The sequence below is a fragment of the Gambusia affinis genome, linkage group LG20 (genome assembly GCF_019740435.1).
Source record: "Gambusia affinis linkage group LG20, SWU_Gaff_1.0, whole genome shotgun sequence".
NCBI lineage: Eukaryota > Metazoa > Chordata > Actinopteri > Cyprinodontiformes > Poeciliidae > Gambusia > Gambusia affinis.
The window spans coordinates 9275349-9296664 of NC_057887.1; the positions used below are offsets into that span (position 1 = coordinate 9275349).

The 21316-nt window shown below is 36.7% G+C and overlaps 4 protein-coding genes across 10 annotated transcripts; all 4 read right to left on the reverse strand.

The window, feature by feature from the left end:
* Positions 1–1418: 1418 nt before the first annotated feature.
* On the reverse strand, positions 1419–5303 carry LOC122823322 (gastrula zinc finger protein XlCGF57.1-like). Of its 2 annotated transcripts, none has more exons than XM_044102804.1 (3): positions 5137–5303; positions 4581–4761; positions 1419–3607 (listed from the first exon to the last, which is right to left on the reverse strand). In XM_044102804.1, exons 2-3 carry the CDS (start codon positions 4696–4698, stop codon positions 2217–2219), a joined length of 1509 nt encoding a protein of 502 aa, XP_043958739.1. In that variant the 5' UTR covers positions 4699–4761; positions 5137–5303; the 3' UTR covers positions 1419–2216. The 2 variants fall into 2 exon arrangements, with proteins under 2 accessions (XP_043958739.1, XP_043958738.1); XM_044102803.1 differs by having other exon boundaries at positions 4910–5303.
* A 747-nt stretch (positions 5304–6050) lies between these two features.
* LOC122823323 (gastrula zinc finger protein XlCGF57.1-like) lies at positions 6051–10691 on the reverse strand. 2 transcript variants are annotated; one of them, XM_044102806.1, is made up of 3 exons: positions 10533–10691; positions 9925–10143; positions 6051–9324 (listed from the first exon to the last, which is right to left on the reverse strand). In XM_044102806.1, exons 2-3 carry the CDS (start codon positions 10031–10033, stop codon positions 7958–7960), a joined length of 1476 nt encoding a protein of 491 aa, XP_043958741.1. In that variant the 5' UTR covers positions 10034–10143; positions 10533–10691; the 3' UTR covers positions 6051–7957. The 2 variants fall into 2 exon arrangements, with proteins under 2 accessions (XP_043958741.1, XP_043958740.1); XM_044102805.1 differs by having other exon boundaries at positions 10287–10691.
* Positions 10692–10961: 270 nt separating this feature from the next.
* On the reverse strand, positions 10962–15630 carry LOC122823324 (gastrula zinc finger protein XlCGF57.1-like). 5 transcript variants are annotated; one of them, XM_044102808.1, is made up of 4 exons: positions 15591–15630; positions 14860–14956; positions 14547–14756; positions 10964–13097 (listed from the first exon to the last, which is right to left on the reverse strand). In XM_044102808.1, exons 3-4 carry the CDS (start codon positions 14659–14661, stop codon positions 11857–11859), a joined length of 1356 nt encoding a protein of 451 aa, XP_043958743.1. In that variant the 5' UTR covers positions 14662–14756; positions 14860–14956; positions 15591–15630; the 3' UTR covers positions 10964–11856. The 5 variants fall into 5 exon arrangements, with proteins under 5 accessions (XP_043958744.1, XP_043958745.1, XP_043958747.1 ...); XM_044102809.1 differs by lacking the exon at positions 15591–15630 and having other exon boundaries at positions 10962–13088; positions 14860–15282; XM_044102810.1 differs by lacking the exons at positions 14860–14956; positions 15591–15630 and adding an exon at positions 13902–13969 and having other exon boundaries at positions 10962–13097; positions 14547–14632.
* A 356-nt stretch (positions 15631–15986) lies between these two features.
* Positions 15987–20359, reverse strand: LOC122823325 (gastrula zinc finger protein XlCGF57.1-like). Its single transcript, XM_044102813.1, has 3 exons — positions 20131–20359; positions 19804–20023; positions 15987–18436 (listed from the first exon to the last, which is right to left on the reverse strand). The coding sequence occupies exons 2-3, from the start codon at positions 19919–19921 to the stop codon at positions 17097–17099; spliced, it is 1458 nt and encodes a 485-aa protein (XP_043958748.1). The 5' UTR covers positions 19922–20023; positions 20131–20359; the 3' UTR covers positions 15987–17096.
* Positions 20360–21316: the final 957 nt, after the last annotated feature.

Below are 21316 nucleotides of genomic sequence, written 5' to 3' on the forward strand. Positions count from 1 at the left end.
TTTATTCATCAAAATTGTTTATTATACAAAGACAAATGACAATTTGCTTTCCCAATATATAGACCTACAAAGCAGCACAATGACTGGCTGATATGAAACACATTTACCACATCGTAATTGATTTGCAGTTGTCAATTAAACTCTTAAGTGTTCACAATCATAATGAAGCAGTTCATTTACCTTTGGCCTCCATATGCTCTTAGTGATAACTGTGTAGAAATGCTTCACATAACGGATCCACTACTTTTTGAAAGTAGCTTCAAATGCTCCAAAAAGATTCATTTGGCAGTTTAATTTCCTCTTCACTGAACTATGAATGACATGTAATGCTCTGGTTTGATAAACCTCCAACAGAAACTGAAAGACAAATATTTACAATCAAATATTGATGCTATTACTTTCCAAGTGTAAAACGTTTTACACAGTAAAACTAAGGGATTTTACCAAAAGCGCTCTGACGGTGCATCCCTATAGAGTCAGCATGATTAGGCTGATGCACTCTTTGAAATGATGTGCAAACTCTACCGAGCTCGCTGATGATCGCCTGATTAGGTTCCAAGTACTAGGTACCAAAACCTCCTTTAAATTTTCACAAGAGCCTTTAAATACACTGTTTTTTAAAAAAAAAAAACAACAACAACAAAAAACAAAACAATAAGCCACAGGCTCCTCTCTGCTCATGAACAGCAGCCTCAATCCTGGATTAATTTGTTGCCAATTGATGATTTCCTAATGCATTTGCTGTTTTTAGTAAATGGAATGGAAATGATCAACTCTTTAAATTCCCACCTCTAAAATAAGCAAGAAAATACATGGTACAATCCTCGTACTAAAGACAGAAATAAGGCCCATTTGATTACCCAGTTCAACTCCTCACATCAAAACTTCACCTTCTTACAGACATTACATGTGGGCATGTTGTGCTACAATGAAATTACTGTCACCATCTTAAAATATGCAGATTTTTAATTCTGGAGGTAATTTTTTTCTAGATTTAGTTATTTCTTTACCATTTCTATATACGACATCTGGGAAATATATGGTTACAGTCAGGCCTATTCTAAAGATAAACCAGAATGCAATGCACAAGATAGTCTATATTTTTCAGAAAAATACCCACAATGCAACATGCATAAACTGAATTCAGAGTTAAAAAATATTTTAACTTCTACTAAAAATATCCACTTTGTCTGTTAACCTTAGTATGTGATATTTTTTTGATGTATTCAATGAATTAAAAAAACAAACCAAAACATAAAATGTAGAAATTATACATTTTTATCATGTATTACATCTATTTGCAACACTGTATAGCAAAAGAAGGCGACATTTAAAAATGTAATGTTGGCAGAATGAACAACAATGGCAGTACACCCAAGGGAAGACATGGGTGACACAACAGTAGACAGTAGAGAGAATAAAGTAAAAATGTTTATTACAACTGAGAACAGAAGAGGAACCCATAAAAAGCAACTGATAGAAATATCACTGACCACCGGTCCGTTAAAGCAACAACATGTGGGTTTATGCCTCTATTCATGTCAACACAGCAAACCTTCACAATAAGGAGCTGTCCAGGCCTAAAGTGCCCTGAACTTGGAATAGCATAAAACCAATTTAAACTACAAACAGTGTAGGTACAGGTGATCAATTTTCTTTATGAAGAGAAACTGATCAACAGTTTGATTGCTGGGCGAAATGTGTGTCCATGTTTCAGGCTGTAATTCATCCCCAACATCATTCAACACAGAAGGCATTATAATTGTGTTGGTGAGAATGTCATGGAAAATATTAAAACTACTACAAGTGAAACTAGTAATAACTTTGATGCTGAAGTTGAACCGGACACTAAGATTAATTTGGGGACAATAAACATAATATAAAATTTTCATGTTGCTTAAATGTCTATTGAGCTTGACATAATTTAATTAAAATAGAATAAATTTTGTATTTTTTAAACATATATTACATATTTTTAATGTAACATACATATTTAACATAACATGTAACATAGCTTACATATTGTTAATGTAAGCAAATCAAAATAAAATCTTGATCTTAAAAGCAAAATCTTTTTCTTTTTTTTTCATGATATTGACCACCATAGTTGACTATGGTTATAAAAATTATTTGCAGCCATCAGTAACATTTATGCGTTTCTGGAGAATATCTTGAGAAAATGCTTCACAGGAAACGGTAAACACAGATGGTTTCTCTCATGAATGGAGTTTCATGTGACTTTCAAGATGACACTTGTGTTTAAATCTGTTTTTACAGACATCACAACCATATGGCCTCTCCTCAGAGTGCAGCCTCATGTGTCGTTCCATCTGTAACTCCTTTACAAAACATTTGCCACACTCACTACAGCTAAATTGTGCAGTGTGAACAGCCATGTGTGTTTTCAGACCCCCAGAATGTGAAAATCCCTTACTACAAACACTACAGGTAAAAGGTTTTTCCCCTGTGTGAACACGCTTGTGACTCTTTAGACTCTCTTTTAGTGAAAATCCTTTACTGCAGACATCACAAGTAAACGGTTTCTCACCTGTGTGAACACGCATGTGAGTTTTCAGGCTCTCTTTTAGTGAAAACCCTTGACTGCAGATACTACAAATAAATGGTTTTTCACCTGTGTGAACACGCATATGAGTTTTTAGGCTTTCCTTTTGTGAAAATCCCTTAGTGCAAACACTACAAACAAAAGGTTTCTCTCTTGTGTGAACATGCATGTGACTCTTTAGACTTTGTTGTCGTGAAAACCCTTTACTACAAAGAGAACAAATGAATGGTTTTTCTCCTGTGTGAACACGCAAATGACTTTTTAGACTCTCTTTTTGCGAAAACCCTTTACTGCAAATATTGCAAACGAATGGTTTCTCTGTGGTGTGGATCCACATGTGAATTTTAAGACTTTCCTTTACCCTAAATCTTGTACCACAAACATCACAGGGAAAGGGTTTTTCTCCTGAATGGACCTTCATGTGAGTAGTAAGAAACTTCTTTGCATAAAATCTTTTGCCACAATGGTCACAGGCGAACGGTCTCTCTCCAGTGTGACGTCTCATATGTGTCTGAAGAGAACTCTTCTGTCTGAATCCTTTACTACAAATATCACAGTTATGCTCTCTATTTGCAGTATGTGTCATCAAGTGTAATTTAACATGAGACTTGCGTTTGAACCTTTTGCCGCAAACATTGCAATCAAACGGCCTCTCTCCTGCATCAACTCCCACTTTAACCGAGTTTGTGGAACACAATTGAGATATTTTACCATTTTTGTGAACTTTCATTTTACTTTGTTGAGAAGAACACACTGGATCAGGGTTTCTGTCCAGTTCTGATATTCCACAGTCCTGTTGATCAGTTTGTGTCATGTGGTTAGTCAAACTGCTGTTTGGTGGTTCTGTCTTTCTGTAGTCATCAATTTTGATCACTTGTACCTCTGATAACTGATGTTTCTCTTCATTTTCTTTCTTCACAGTAAACTGCTCTGCCTCCTGACAGATCCACAGTTCCTCCTCCTCCTCTTCCTTTATGTGAGGATCTGGGTCCAAACTAGGGTTCCACTCATGAGGAACCACTTTAATTTTGAACATCTGATGAACTTGGAACAACAAAACACACAGGAGCATTATTGACATATTATTTAAGGATTACAAAATTATCATTAAAAAAATGAAAGCCATTCATTGTCATTTTTCAAATATGAAAAAAAAAACAAATCTGTTCAATATGATAATGGTAAAGCATGTTTAAAAATATTTTTGTTTCAATTATATTTATCAATTTTAAATTCCAGCAGATGACATACATAATAGGCATGATCCCTGAGGTACACCCAAAGTTGCATTTGGTGGAGGTGAAGATCTGTTGCAAAACAATTTCCACACCAACCTACTTTTTGTTAAGAAAGTTCAATGCAAGCAAGCTTGTGTCAGAATGTTGTGATCAACTGAATAAATATGCTTTTAAAAGAACCAGAGACAGGCTGCATAGTGTGGCTACCATCTAAAAACTTTTACAATCATTTTCTACTTTTATGGTTTCTGTAATTACTTTATGCCTTTTCCTGAAACTAGGTTAGGTCATATTTTTGGTAAAAAATAAAGGGGGAGGAAAAAGTGGTTCAATTGTTACTTATTAATGATATCAATTTTAAAAAGGGGGGGGGCAACAGCTAGGTAGATTTTCAGATGAAGGAAATCTCACCAGAATCTAGGGATAGATTAAAAAGTCATCTTCAATCAAATTTTATTTGTATAGCACATTTCAGCAGCAAGGCATTTCAAAGTGCTTTCTATCAAATCAAACACAGAAACACAATGCAGCATAGAATCAACAATCAAAACAGAACATTAAGTCAGATTCCGTCAATAAATTTGCAATTGATTACGTTTCAAATACAACTCTAAACAAGTGGGTTTTTAGTTTAGATTTAAAGGAAGTCAGTGTTTCGGCTGTTTTAAAGAAATACAGGTCAGGACCCAGTGAACTTTTAGAATCCAAAGATATAATGGCGGTCTTTTTGCAACTCCCTGTTATTTACTCCAATCCAGATATACAAATGTGTCACTTACTGAGATCTTTGCTATCTTGTGTCTCCTGCCCCAGTTCTGATGTGGACGCTGCAGGCATGGAGGGCTCCAAGCTGAACCCTCCAGGTTCATCTGCTTCGACCTTCATCATCTCAGTCATCCTCGCTCCTCTCTGAAGTCTCCTTTTCCTTCTCACAATCCTTGTTTACAACCTTCACATGTTCTAGAAGATCAAGGTTTCAGTCATATACGCTATATCAACTGTTCTAATGCTCACTAAAACTAAAGTAAGACACAAAAAACATCTGATCAAATAAAGTATATTAACAAATGTAAACACTAGCGGAACTGAAGCGAGCAGAGTCTGATACCTTGGTCAGTAGTTCTGGATCCACTCTGTAACTTCCCTCAGCTGGACAACAAGGCTTCCCCACAATGTCACAAACCCCCCAGTGTAGGTTTGCTTTCTAGCGTCAAACCATTAACATTTGAATGCTTCGACCTCTAAAACGCCGATTTAAGTCTCTGTTGTTAGCTGCTTTAGCTCCACGGTGGCTAACAGTCAATTTTGCTAATAGAAAACAACGGCATTATTTACCGCAAACATCGGAGAGATATAACCAGAAGGACTTGATGCAAACATGTACGCGGAATATCCTCAGCACGACAGTCAAGAAGAGACTCAGACACCAATTACGCCCCTTTTATATACACAATTCCTGACATTTTCTCTCAAAACAAAACCATTTAAGATAACATTGCTACATCCGGGTAACTTCCTCTTAAATAACCAATGAATGACAAGTAGAGATCTGACTCGAAAAAGCACGTCCTGTTTCAACCTTTAGCTTTTCACAATTAAAGGGGCAATATTGTGTGAAATAGACTTTTTTAAGCTTTGCATATTATTACTCATTTATCAAAAACATACCTGGGATGTTGCCTTGATTCTTTTATGCGTGTTTAAGAAATCCTTTAATCTCTCATGACAACCATTTAGCCGTGCAAAACGCCTGGATGGCCCTAGTGGTGCCCTTGAGGCGTAGTTCCTCTTCGGAGTTTCCGTCTCACAGACCACCCTTCCCCCGTGACTCCCCCACCCAGCTCCTGCAGACTAGCCAGCAGCAATTAGCAAACACCTGGTGGAACTGGGCATCTGCTGAGCTTATTATACGAGCTACTTCTCAGTGCAACGCTGGTGAAAACATTGTTAAAGGAAATTTGACTGTAATTTAATTTAAGGGACTGGTGACCAGGACGTACCCCACCTCTTACTCTATAACTGCTGAAGATAGGCACCAGCCCCAACAATACCCTACAAGAGAGAAGGAAAAACAAAAAAAAACAAAAAAAAAACAAGAGCACTAAATTTTAAGTAAAAAAAAAAAAGAAGAAAAACTAAGTAAATCTCATGGTGTGTTAAACTGATGTAGTCAGAAGAAGCTAAAACAAAAGAACCGCAGGGAGAGGAAAAGACATAGATAATCACAGATTGACTAAAAAGTTCAGGCACAAAGACATTTTAGTGTTTATTTAACAAACTGATTATTCCTATTTACAAAGGTTTTGTTATCGTGTATCAAACTGAAAAAAATTCAGTCAACATTTCCCATAATTCTTTTAATCAAACAAACAAATTTGACTTTTTTTTTTTTTTTTTACATTCAATACTTTCACCAAACTGGTGTGTCCCAAATATATTAGAATAAAAATATTATATAGAATCTTCTAGAAGAAAGAAGAGCTGTGTAAGCTATAAAGACTATTCTTATTTTAGCAACATGATGTGGAATGGTCACTAGTGGGGCCGAGCAGATTCGGCCAAGAGTCGCAATAAAATCAGAATTTAAGCTCTGATGGCGATCACACAACATTCAGTGATCTGCACACCAATCTGACTGTACAGTGCCTCTCTCTGTATAAAGTGTTTAAACAAGACCCAATGAACGATGGAGAATGTGACCTGCACCTCCCAAAGAGAGGTGACACCAACCTGAAGTAAGGCCCTTAAAATCAGTCATCTTGGTGGTTCAAGGTGAGCAAAGTTTGTGGTTGAAAAGTGCCAAGTTGGAGTTTATTCTTCTTTTGTCTTTGTCAAAACTTTTCCTTAAAAAGGCATTTCAGGATTTTACAAATCCAGATTTTGCACAAAAAAAAACTCTTAATACCAACACTTGTACTTTTTATCGGGTTACATCTTGTTTCCCTCAAAACTTTCTGTTATGGTATATTTTATGTTTAATAATTTAAAGACATGTTACAACAATTACTAATATGTCATTAATTTATTCTAGCTCCAATATAACTTTGGCACACTCTTTGCAGAATTTTTATTTAGCAACATCCAAGAGTTTTCAAGCATTAACCTCCTTTTTATGGCAATTAAACACCATTTCAGTCAGACTCAGGACAGGACCTTGACTTATCCAAAATTTTAATTTTTGTTTTTCGGAGGGGGACTTGCTGTTGTGCTTTGGACTTTTGTTCTACTGCAGAATTCAAGTGCTGTTTGGTTTGAGGTCACAAACAGATGGCCGGACATTTTCCTTCAAGATGTCTTGGTGGACAACAGACTTCATGGTACAATTTATCACAGCAAGTCTTCCAGGTCCAGAAGGAGCAAAACAGCTCCAGACCATTATATTTGCTCCACTTTGTGAGGCAGGTCCTATTGAAGGTGTGACTAAAGAAATTGAACTCATTTTTCCAAAGTTGTGACTCAGGTTTGGATTTTTTTCCCCTTCACAAAAATATTTTTTTTTAAAATCAACAAACACCTTCATTAAAGCGCAGCATTTTGTGACTAAATAATATAAATTTGTCCATTATTTAGATTTATCTGGTCTAAAACATGTGTGACAAACGTACAAAAAGTAATGGGGGCAAACAAATTTTGTTACTGCCTTATTTTCATCTCATTACTTTGTGTAAGGTATGCAATTTCTTCTATTAAGTATGATAATTACATTTGCATATAATTTGATAGATTTGAGATTGATGAAGAAAATACTTCTTAAGACTTTCAGTACATTAATATAATAATGTAATGACATCAGTTGATATCATTATTGGCTCACTATTTATGAGGCCTACACTATTTTTAAATATTGAAAAAAGACAAAGAAATGTTTTCAAATGCATATTTTCTAACTCTTTTTTTAAAGTTTAAAATGATATAATTATTAAATAATAATAATAATGTCTCTATTATTATGTCGTAATAATGAAGGCATTATAATTTTTAAGTTAATCTTAAGCTTAAAACTGTAAATGTGGAGGCATTATCACATAATAACAATGGAGGCATCATTGTTCTGGTGCTCATTCTTTATCCAGAATGAAAAACTAACGGAACTCCACAGAAAATCACAAACAAAATCCTAATAATTGAAAGAAGTTTGACAAACCAACTGACAATATCAAGAGTTGCAGCCTTCATGAACGGCCATGTGTCTCGTCAAATTTCCATGTCGTGAAAACGCTTTGCTGCAAACACTACAAACAAACGGCTTCTCTCCCGAATGGACTCTCATGTGATTTTCAAGATGGAGCCTTTTATTAAACCTGCTCCTACAGACTTCACAACTAAACGGCCTCTCCACTGTGTGGAGTTTGACATGCCGCATTAACTGTGTTTCCTTCACAAAACGTTTGCTACAGTCGCCACAGCTGAATAGTGCGGTGTGAACCTCCATGTGGTTTTTCAGACTCTGTTGTCGTGTAAATCCTTTATCACAGACACTACAAATAAACATTTTCTCTCCCGTGTGAACACGCATGTGTCCACTCAGAGTCTCTTTTTTTGAAAATCCCTTACTGCAAACATTACAAATAAATGGGTCTTCTCCTGTGTGAATACGCATGTGTCTCTCCAGAGGGTCTTGTTTAAAAAATCTTTTACTACAAACGCTACAAATAAATGACTTCTCCTGCGCGTGAACACGCATGTGTCTCTTTAATTGAGTTTGTTGTGAAAATCCCTCACTGCAAACACCACAAATAAATTGTTTCTCTCCTGTGTGAACACTCATGTGCCTCTTTAGATGATGTTGTAGGGAAAATGCTTTACTACAGACATGACATACAAATGGTTTCTCTGTGGTGTGGATCCTCACGTGCCTTGTTAGAGTTCCTTTTGTTTTAAATCTTGTTCCACAGACATAGCAAGAAAAGGGTTTTTCTCCTGAATGGACTCTTAGGTGCATTTTAAGAATAGCCTTTGCATGAAACGTTTTACCACAATCTTCACAAGCAAATGGTCTCTCTCCAGTGTGGAGTCTCATATGTGTCTGAAGAGCACACTTTTCTTCAAATCCTTTACCACAAAAATCACAGCTGTGCTCCCTCATTCCATTGTGAGTCATCATGTGCATTTTGAAAGTTCTGTAATTTTTGAAACTTTTGCCACAAATATTGCAACTGAAATGTTTGTGTCCTGTTTGGACTCCAATCTGAGCAATCTTACTGTGTTGAGAGAAACATACTGGAACTGGGACCCCGTTTGGTTCTGGAGTCCTACAGTCATCTTCTTCAAATTCTGTTTCCATCTGTTTAACTAAGCTGCTGCTTGGAGCCTCTGTATCTCCGTTGTCTTCAGTTTTGATCTGATGAAGCTCTGACAACTGAGGTTTCTCTTCATCTTCAGTTTTCACAGTAAGCTGCTCTTCCTCCTGTCTGAGCCACAGCTCCTCCTCTTCCTTCTTTATAAGAGGGCACTCTGGGTCCTGCTTGTCCAAATTGGAGCTCCAGTCCTGGGGAACCTTTTTAATCACCAAAATATGATGAACTGGGGACAAGAAAATGCACAGAGACATTGTTGAATGCTCATAATAAAATAAAATGTTATTATTTACATAGCCAAAATGTCTGCAGACTTTTTCTAGTTTCCCATCTACAAAAAAAACCAAAACAAAATCTAACTAAATCGTTCAAGCTGAATGTTTCGCTCATGACACATTTGGACAACCCCATTTTTTATTACCATAAGCCTGCAAAAGTTGTGCAATCTGAAGAATTCTAAACAGTTTCTGAAATATGAAGAGGTGCACTTCACATTCAACTTGTGGGTATTACAGTAATTTTATGGCACTGTATTTTTTTGTCCCTTGTGGTCTGTTCAACATTCTAGCCACCTGAACTGAACAGCAAAAATTAAGCCAAAATCCTTGTATTGGAGCTGGCCTGGTTAGAAGAAACTTCAGCAGTTGGATTTATGAGGGGCCCTCTGATGAACAGCTTAACAATTCAAGGTGAATTCTGCCTCTGTTGCAATGACAACAGTGATACTAACATATATCCATCACTTTGATTGTTTCCACACTTTATTTAGTCTTTTATAACTTCTGATTGTTAATTTTCTCCAATTCAGACAATGTGTGTCACTTACTGAGATCTTTGCTGTCTTGTGTTTCCTCCTCCAGTTCTGACATGGATGCTGCAGGCAGGAGGGCCTCAAAGCTGAACCCTCCAGGTTCATGTGTTTCAACCTTCATCATCTCAGTCGTCCTCGCATCACCTGTGGTTTTTGTCTTCAGCCTTCACATATTCTAGCAGGTCAAGGTTCTGGTCTTATAACCAGTAAATTCTGTCTTTCTGCTGCCAGAAACTGGAACCAGACACAAATCAGCCTCTGATCAAATAAAGTGTGTTAACTGAAAATATAAAGAGCAGAACTGATGCTACAGAGCAGAGTCTGATATCTTGATCAGTAGATCTGGGTTCACTCTGCTCCAGTCTCTCGGTCCTCACCTGGATCATAAGGTTTGAGGAACTGCCCACAGACGATGTGGTCCTCCCCGCACACTCTCACAAACCCAATTATATGGACTCGTGTTGTAGCGTTAAACCATAAACATTTCAAAACTTCGAAGTCTAAAACATTGATTAAGTCCCTGTTCTTAGCTGGTTTAGCCCTATGGTGGCTAACGGGCCATGTACTTTGCTAAGGAAGGCTATTTATATTACGTGCGGGAAAGTTCGGCAAGAAATACTCACAGTAGCTCACGAAGAAGCAATATTTACACGAGCACTGTAAACTAGACTGTGTGACATCAACTAGACACTTTCTGTTTACACAAAATCTAAGATGCTTTTCTTCCAACATTTAGCTAATCCAGCTAACATCGCTACATCCGGTTACCTCCTCCTCCCTGGTCAATTAGTGACAAGTAAAACACCTATTTTGGAAAACGTTTTCCAGTTTCATCCGTTAGTTTTTCAGAATAAGAGACCCTAACTGCATATTATAACAATACCATTTAACAGACGTATTATTATCAAATATTTATAGTAAAGTCACTATGATTACTATTTTGAACTCTTACAGTACATAATTACAGCTCAGGACTACAAATAAATGTAGATATTTTCCAGTTATCCTTATTTTATTTCCTCATTTGTGTCTTTTCATGCATTGCCATAGATGATTACAAGCTTCAGTTTGAAGCTGATATAATATTTCTGCATTATATCAGCTGTGTGACTAAATTATTTACTGAATTATCTTATCTCCAAAACATCAATAACCAAAACATAAGTGGAGGAGTGTGGAGTATTTTTCTGATAAACACCTGTGAACAATAAATGAGCAGTTGGAAAACTTGAAAATTTATTTTCTAGTTTTTTTTCTTTTGCAATGGACCATTCTCGTATCCTTTTAAAAACACCACTCAAGTTTGAGAGAGTGAAAGCATTTAGCATAACAACAGCACTCTACAAACTTTACAAAGACATTAAGATGCATTATTTGGAGTCAAACACATGATAACAATACATAAAAATAAAAGTAAATAAGTAAAACAATGCACAACTAAACATTATCTAAAATTTTAGATACTGTCATATACTCTGTCCACCAACTATGTGGATTTGTAAATGAGCAAAAATAAGATAACACAACATTTCTTGTCAGGTCCATGAAAACTTAACCTTTACATGTCATGTCAAACATTCTTTAGCATAATACCCCACCAAGGATGTATACTTTTGAGATGCCAGGCTGACACCTGAATGTTTTGGCAGTTTTCATGGATTAAATCTATGGCCTATGAGACCATTTGAATTGATTTGCAAAACCATCCACTTTGATGGTTCAGCTTCACAACTGAAGCTTGAATAAATTAGATAATTACTGTCTAAAAGGCCATGTGGGCATCAAGTGAGAGGATGACTGCTTAATGTTGGCTTTAAAAACACTGCCCCACTTCTGACCTCCTTATTAAATGTAACTTAACAGCTTTTCCTATTAGAGCAACTATTTTCACTTTCCCTTTAAATAAATTTGTAGGAGGACAGGGAAAACCTGTTCCTTTATCACAATTTATCTTCTGGGTGAGCACACATGTCTCTTTAGAGACTCTTGTTTTGAAAATGCTTTAGCACAAACTCTACAAACAAATGGTTTCTCTCCTGTGTGAACACGCATGTGACTTTTCAGATGAATTTGTTGTGAAAATCCTTTAGAACAAAGACCACAAATGAATGGTTTCTCACCAGTGTGAACACACATGTGTCTCTTTAGTGTCTCTTTTTGTGAAAATCCCTTACTGCAAACACTACAAATGAATGGTTTTTCTCCTGTGTGAACACACATATGTCTCTTTAAGGTCTCGTTTTGTGAAAACCCTTTGGAACAAACACTACAAGTAAACGGCTTTTCTCCAGTATGAATGCGCATGTGAATCTTAAGATGAATTTGTTGTGAAAATCCTTTAGTACAAACACTACAAGTGAACAGCTTCTCTCCTGTGTGGACACACATATGACTCTTTAAGTGAACTTGAAGTGAAAATCCTTTACTGCACACGGTACACACATATGGTTTCTCTGCGGTGTGAATCATCATGTGGTTTTTAAGAGTTCCCTTCATTTTAAATCTCGTGCCACAAATGTCACATGGAAAAGGTTTTTCCCCTGAATGAACCTTCAGGTGAGTTTTTAGACTTGTCTTTGCATGAAACCTTTTATCACATTGGTCACAGGCGAAAGGTTTCTCTCCAGTGTGGAGTCTCATGTGTGTCTGAAGATAATGTTTTTCTTTAAATCCTTTCCCACAGACATCACAGCTATGCTCTCTATTGCCTGTGTGGATCATCATATGTAATTTAACATTAGTCTTACGTTTGAATCTTTTACCACAAAAATTGCAATGAAATGAGCTTCCTCCAGTAGGAGCCATGCATTTGGAACGCAGACCAGGTGTTTTTCTTTTCTCCTTAACTGTCACCTCAGTTTGTCGAGAAGAACATGTTGGACTTGTGTTCCCGTCTGGTTCTGCTCCGACACAGTCCTCTTCTTCTGTTTCTGTTTCCATCTGTTCACCTGAGTTGCTGGATGAATCTTCAGTAGCTCTGTGGTCTTCAGTTTTGATCTGAAGAGGCTTTGATAACTGAGTTTTCTCTTCATCTTCACCCTTTGCAGTAGGCTGCTCTTCCTCCTGACTGATCCACTGTTCCTCATCTTCCTCCTTTATGTGGGGGGGTTCTGGGTCCAGCTGGTCCATATTGGAGCTCCAGTCATGGGGAACCTCTTTAATGACCAACATCTGATGGCCTGGGAAAACTGAAAAATACAAGAACATCAACATTAGTTTACAAATAATTCTGAAAAGAAAGGTAAAAAAAAGAGAGTACATTTTAAAGTGCTTAACATGATAGAAACATAATAAAATAAACAATCATGTAACAAGCAACAAATATTAAATTTGGTCAAATATCAAAATAATCATCATCAAATATATTGTTCCAGTTACTTTCATTCTCCAGACTTTTTATGCTCCAGATAAGTGGAGATAAGACAGCTGTAGTTTGCAGCAATATTACAGTTAGTGTTTGGTACTGAACAGAACAGATCAGAGTTTTTAGAGATGTTGGAGGAGCTTCTGCTAATACACACTAACCCATTTTGAGCTTCCTTCTGTACTGTGTATATATATATATATATATATATATATATATATATATATATTGTTTCATATATATATAGGACAGAAAACTGCCACTACAGATTCTGACATTAAAGATCTCATAATATACAGCTTCCATCTCAATTGGCAGGGCAGCAACTTTCTTTCTGTTCATATCACACAGCTCTAGTGATTACCCATCTTAGTTTGGTGTATCCCAGAAACTTGGCTGCAGTTAAGCTTTCTATCTATTTAGCTACCTGTCAAATTCTACTCTGCTGAAGTGGGTGAAGAGTGATAGGAATTAACCACTTTCTCAAACATAATCTCTGATCTCACATCTGCTCTAATGTGCGTTAGCTCGCTGCTGCCCAGGTGTTCAGATAGTTCATGCTTAATTTTTTAGGGCCAGTTCATTGTTAATTTTTTGTGTTGTTGCAGATTGTCAGTAAAATACGTACATGCCAGTTGTCATGGAAGTTACAGAGGAACTCTTTTTAAGTATTCTTAGTAGTTAGGATGATATGGCCTAAAATAAATATCATATTGTAGTGTAGATTAGTCATGATACACAGTACATGTTGCAACATACAGACCCTGTTCTTCATCACTGTAGCAGTGTTCAACTCTGCAATAAAGCTCCAAACACTGATTCGGACTCTGGCCTTCCTCTCAACAAGAAGACAAAAGGAACAGATTTTTTTCAGGTGTTTTTAAACCGTTCATTATCAAAACAAAACTAATAAGATGAGCAAATATATATACTATTTTTTTTAAATCTGGCAAACATGATATATTAAAACCCCAATACCAACAGTATGCAAGCCAAACAGTAACACATTAGAAAACAGTTCAAACACAGGGCAATGTTTAGAGCACCAGACTTTTAACCCATTTCAGGGTTTTTTGGATTTCCAACTAAGCTTTGCTCTTATTGCACAGTTTTTATATCATGTTCTGCATGCTTCATTGGGTAGAGATGTGTGTCCTCAGAGAATAACAACACTCCTGCAGCAGGGGTTTACCTAATAAATACAGTCTGGTTATACATTCTCCGGGCAAAGTTAATTAATTTGATTCTAGACAAACCATTGTGGGTTACTTACTGACATCTTTGCTGTCTTGAGTATGCTCCAGTTCGGAATTGGATGCTACAGGTATTGACCCCTCCAAACTGAGCTCTCTGGGTTTGTCTGCTTCAACTTTCATCAATGCATACATTCTTGCTCGGCTTTCACGATTCTTGTCTTCAACCTTCACATGTTCTAGAAGATCATGGTTTCAGTCATATAACCTGGATATTCTGTTTTTCTCTGCTGTATGGACACAAATCAGCATCTGATAAAATAAGGGCGCATTAACAAAAGATGTAAACAGTAGCACAGCTAAAGCGATGCTGCAGAGCAGAAAGTCGGATACCTTGGGCAGATGTTCTGGGTCCACTCTGTCTGGAAGTGTCCACACACGATCTGGTGTTTCACTCACAGCCTCACAAAATTCAGAGTGTGGATTTGTCCTGTAGCAATAACCACGAACTTTAAAAACGCTTCAACCTCAGTAGCACAGATTAAGTCTCTGCTTTAGCTCCAGGGAGTCGAATAGTCGATTCCGGTTGCTAATAAAAGCTAATTACATTCCGTGCAGAAAACCTCCGCTGGAGGTAATCTCAGCGACTAAAAAAGAAATGCACAACAGCGACGTTTTTACGAAAAATATCAACTGACTAATCGAAAACACCAGTCACACATTCATTTTACACAATCTTTAAAACGGTTTTCTGTTAGGGCTAAGCTAGTCAAGCTAACATCCGGTTACTTCCTGTTCGTTGGCCAATCAATGACCAATAAAGTCCTGATTCGACAAACTATTTCCCGTAATCAGTATTGATTTTTAATAGTAATAGTAGTATATGCTTCACTGGCCACGTTTGCGCATACACACGAGTAATTTAACTCCAGTTCCACTAACCGTAGAAGTGTAACAAATATGTGTATTTTGTAATATGTTATATATCTTTCCAACCATATATAAAAAAGCTCAATTGAAACATCAGTTATTTAATCTGTCCCTTTGGTCTAGGTGACATGGGTTATAGCAGAGTATAGGGTTGTTTGGAGGAAAGACACTGTATGTTCTTTTTTAATTCTTACCGTTTGTAAGATTGAAGCTAAAATGACAAGGAAAAAGTGGCACAAGCATATCAGAAACGTTGACCTTCTGTTAATACGTTACGATTGGATTATGAAAATTACGTAATTACGAAGATCAAGACTCTGATAAAAATTACGAAGAGAAGGACAAGCTCCATCATACAGACCCATTCAAAGACTAGATGCACCAATGAAGACGCATGTGTCTCTTGAGTCTCCTTGTGAAAAGGCTCTCCTGCAAACATTACAAATGGTTTTTTGCCTGTGCCAGTTAAAAAATGTGATTTATCTTTTTTCTTTTAAATAATTTATTCAAATAGAATGTCAGGCATAAAACTGCACCAGGTTTCCAATGTACATTGCTTGACATAGTTTTTACAACAGAGTATAAACCACAGTTGTAAAGGTATCAATCACCACAGAGAGAGATTACTAACAAAATCTGTTGGGAGGCACGTAAAGACTGGCAGACTTCCAGGTTTTACAATGTCGCTATAAAGTAAAGCACTTTAAGTGGTCAGTATAGCCTGATAAAGTGATGGGCTGTAATTGATTCAGATTCATTTAGTAGAATCCTGCATTTTTGTTCATTTATTCTGCACAATGACCAGAACCAATACATTTCTGTTAATGTCAACTTTATTTTAACAGACTTTAACAAATGCGCTGCACCACAATAATAAGCAAGAATAAAGAACAAGAACACAGCGCTTCTTAACAATATTAAACCAAAAAGAAATTAATGTTTGTCAGAACTGCAGTTCTTGTGAATCTGACTTAATGTGCTGCTCTTACTTGGTTACAAGTCTATTATTTCTGAAAACAAATGCTTTATCCTTCGCTTCAAAGTATAAATCTGACTTAAACAACATTAAATAAACTTTGTGTTACACACTTTAAAGGCAAGACTGTTTAGTCTCCATTTCAATGACACATAATAATTCATCTACTAACATGTTACTTCAGTTCTACTTAAATAGAAGACAAAACATTCTCAGAAACTAGTCACTTTATTTTGGTAGTCATAAAAATGATCAGTTTAGCGGCTTTCTCTCCTCTACTCCAACCTGTAAGTGGATTCTCATCACTCTTTCAGGATTATACCTGAGGCGACAACAAATTCAGTAAACAAAGCAAAGTGAACAAAGTGCAACACAGTTTTGCATCCCACGTTGAGAAAACTCCCAAGAGCAATTGCTAAAATCTGGCCACACAAAACATGATTACACTTATCAGATGTGCGAACTTGAGAAGGTAGTCAAACATTTCACAGCACTGGTAACAGAAGGTATGACATCAAAATAATAAGTTGCAGCCCTTTTGAACACCTATATATGAAGAAAAACCATTTACAGCAAAATAAGAAAATAAACTTTCGTATCTCCTTGATGAACTGTTAAATACTTATGATGAGAATACTTATTTACACTAAATCTGCTTTTACAAACATCACAAACAAAAGGTTTCTCTGTCTTGAGTCTTTATCTCTAATTCCTTCATAAAAAGTTAACTACAATCACTACAGCTTTTAAAAGGTAAAGTGTGAATATCCATGTGTTTTCTCAGATATCCTGGTCGTGAAAATGTCTGACTGCAAACACTACAAACAAACGGTTTCTCTCCTGTGTGAACCCGCATGTGTCTCTTCAGGTCTCCATGCAAGGAAAATCCTTTACTGCAGACATGACAAACAAACTGTTTTTCTCCTGAATGGACTCTCATGTGATTTTCAAGATGATTCCTTTGAATAAACCTGCTTTTACAGACTTCACAACCAAATGGCCTTTCCTCTGTGTGCAGCCTCACATGTCGCTTTAACTGCGTCTCCTTCACAAAACACTTGCCACAGTTTCCACAGCTAAATTGTGCGTTGTGAATATCGAGGTGCCTTCTCAAATACACTTGTTGTGAAAATCCTTTACTACAAACAGTACAAGTAAACGGTTTCTCTCCTGTATGAACGCGCATGTGACTCTTTAGATCCCCTTGTCGCAAAAACCCTTTGCTATAAACACTACAAATGTAGTGTTTCTCTCCTGTGTGAATAAGCATGTGTCTCTTTAGAATATTTTGTTGTGAAAAACTTTTATTGCAAACACTACATACAAAAGGTCTCTCTTCAGTGTGGATCCATATGTGCTTTTTAAGACTTTCCTTCACTTTAAATCTTGCACCACAGACATCACAGGAAAACGCTTTTCCTCCAGAATGGAGCTTCAAGTGAATGTTAAGATTCCTCTTGGCATGGAATCTCCTCCCACAGTCTTCACAGGAAAATGGAGTCTCTCCAGTGTGGACTCGCATATGAGTCTGAAGAGAAAGTTTTTCTTTAAATCCCTTCCCACAAAGATCACACCTATGTTCTCTCATCCCAGTGTGAATCATCAGGTGTAACTTAACATTTGTCTTAAGTTTGAATTTTTTTCCACAAATATTGCAACCAAATGGCTTCTCTCCTGTGTGCACTTCATGCTGAGGAGGAACACTGGAAGACAGTTTGGATGCCTTACCTCTTCTTTCAACTATCACCTTACGTTTTTGGAAATAACCTACTGGATCTTGGCTCCACTCTGGTTCTAATCCTCCACAGCTCTCTCCACCTGGTTCTGTTTCCCTCTTTCCAGTCGAGCTGCTGCTTAGAGCTTTTGTCTCTCGGATGTCTTCAGTTTTGATTTGAGGAAGCTCAAGTTTCTCTTCATCTTCAGTCTTCACAGTATGCTGCTCTTCCTCCTGACTGATACACAGTTCTTTGTCTTCCTCCTTTATGTGGAAGGTTTCTGGATCCTGATGGTCCAAACAGGGGGTCCAGTCCTGGGGAACCACTTTGATCACCAACATCTGGTGGACTGAGAACATCACAACACACAGAACCATCACTGACTGCTTCTGATTGATAAAATGGCATATTGTCCTTACAAATTGTTACGTTTAAATAGATAATTAGCATAATGATATTTTTTAATGATTAACAAAGAAGATGAAAAGGCAGAACTCTAAAATCATGACTAATTCTAATTACTTAAGGGGAAATTCTAATCAGAGTTTTGTCACATGATTGAAGCCATACTTTATCAACATGAGGATCAATGTCTCTCTTTCTGAAAATCAAATATAAATGTTTTATCCAAAAATTTTATTTATATATTATGGACTTATTTAAAGAAAATGTGGAGGAGAGAAAGGAGATTATCAGCCCAGATCACCTTTGAGTGTCCAATTAAACTGGTATTATTGCTTTCTGGTACCTGCAAAAACTTCTGAGCTTTCTGTTTAGAATGCTGGACCTGAGCAGAACTGCCATAAATGATCGACAACAGAAACATCGATGATGGGTCCACTCAAACTAACTAGTTCCATCAAGATGGCATATCAAACATTAACTGAGGTCGGTTATTAAATGAATCTTGATGTGCGAAGTGTGTTTAAAAGCATGTAGCTCCCAATTCAGATTTGCACCAGTCATAAAATTAAGCCTTTGTTCAGTTATAAATCATTCAGTTTTAATGTAAATTAGAGCAGATTTGTGTGAGTATTACCAAGCTGACTGAGAGTCAGTGTTCTACCTCCTGGAATTGAATGCCCTACAGTAGCAACACTTTCATAATGGGGGAAAACTCAAGCACCCAGGTGCTCAGGTGGGGGTTTGTTATTATCCTCACACTGGCTTCACACCTGCCTTTCAGGGCAACTCTGGAGTGAAAGACTAACTAGGAATTTGTTCTTCAAGCTGCAAATGAAGTTTAGTCAAACTGCCAGCAGGGGGAGCTAAAGATCAAGTCTTGGAGTTCATCACAAAAGACAAATCATCAAAATACCAGTGGAAAACATACAAAAAGCAAGTCTAAGAAGATTTTATTGTTATTGGATCCTTCCACATTGATCATTAAAGTATAAACAATTGTCAACTTCCTGTACTTGTAAAAATCAAATAAAAATTAAAAGATTTTTTGTATATTCATTAGACATTGTTCACTTTATTGCCAATTAAGAGATGCATGTCACTTCCTTTCAGAATCATAATAAAAGTTGTTTTTACTATTATTATTGGCTACAGAATACCATGAGTTAAGGGGGCCAATCTTGTGTAAACAAAGGCAAGGCGGTCAACTGGCTTCAATTTACTTTTCACTCTGACGCTTCCAACAGTCATTTTCACAACTTCCAGTCAGATATAATCAGCTTCAATCCAGACAATCAAATGTGAGTCACTTACTGAGATCTTTGTTATTTTGTGTTTTCTCCTCCAGTTCTGATGTGAATGCGGCAGGTATGGGTGGCTCCAAACTGAACCCTTCAGGTTCATTTGCTTCAGCCTTCATACTCTCAGACATCCTCACTCCACTTGACTTCTCCTTTTAACAATCGTTGTCTGCAACCTTCACATTTTTACGTAGATCAATGTTTCAGGCCTCCATATTGTGTTTTTACGCTGCCTGAAACCGGAATAAGACACGGATCAGCCACTGACCAAATAAAGTGTAACATTAATTGTAAACCGTAGCAGAGCTGAAGCGATGCTGCAGAGCAGAGAGTCTGATACCATGGTCGGTAGTTCTGGGTCCACTCTGTCCCTTTTGCAGCTTTAAAACATCAGCTTTAAATACTTAATCATTAAAAACACTGGTTAAGTCTTTGCTATCAACTACTTTAGCTCCACACAGTAGTCCATCCATTCTTCTAATGAAGGCTAATTGACGAACCAACTGCAAGCTAATGCTAGAAATAATCGCAGCGACCCAACAGATACGTGAGAAAAATATTCTCCAAGACTGTTCTTCTTCTTCTTCTTTTCTATTATGGCGGATCACAAGCAACTTTAAGGTGCATACCGCCACCTACTGTACATGAGTGTGTAGCAGCGTTACTTCACATCTATTAGATTCTATTTTTTAATTTTGTATTAAGATAGATAAACAATGCTTTCCTTAATTTATGAATATCTGTTATGTTTCCTTCATTTCCTAATATACCTTTAAGATTCCATTCATGCCCTATACTTCTAACTATTCTCTTTAATTCTTCCCTTTCGAGTTCATATGACTTACAGTTCATCAGTGTGTTCTACATTTTCTTTTTCTCCACATCTCTCACATTTATCACTATTTTTCCTCCCTATTAAATAAAGCATGTCATTTAAGTAGGTATGACCTATTCTTAATCTACTAATTATTATTTCTTCTCTTCTGTTTCTTTCATTAATGCTTCGAATTCGAACTGACTTTTGCACTTCATATAATCTTCTTCCTTTCTTATCTTCAGTCCATATTTTTTGCCATTCCTCCATTTCTTTACCTCTAAGACTGTTAAGAAAAGACTGACATATTTATTACACACAAGCGTTAAGAAGTTTTACTATCAGGACTTAGCAACTAAGGCTAACATGACAACATCCGGTTACGTTTTAAACTGGAAAGCCTCTTCCGCTATAAACTATCAGCTTTTCAAAATAAAACATCTTCTATAAAATGGACACCTTTCCACCCTGTTTCCTTTTGCTATGGATAGGATGGTTTGTTGGTTGTTTTATTCTACAAAACAAATAACTGAATTGGACCTATTTATGTTCTACCAAAATCCCAAAAAGCCTTATCTTAAGGCACTATATGTGAGAAATGATAGAAGAAAATGCAGCTGAAGTTAATAAATGCTGGAACCAAACAATCTTTTTCAAATAAATAATTGAAGGATTTACATAACCTAAACTTCACCCTAATTAGTAACCTGCT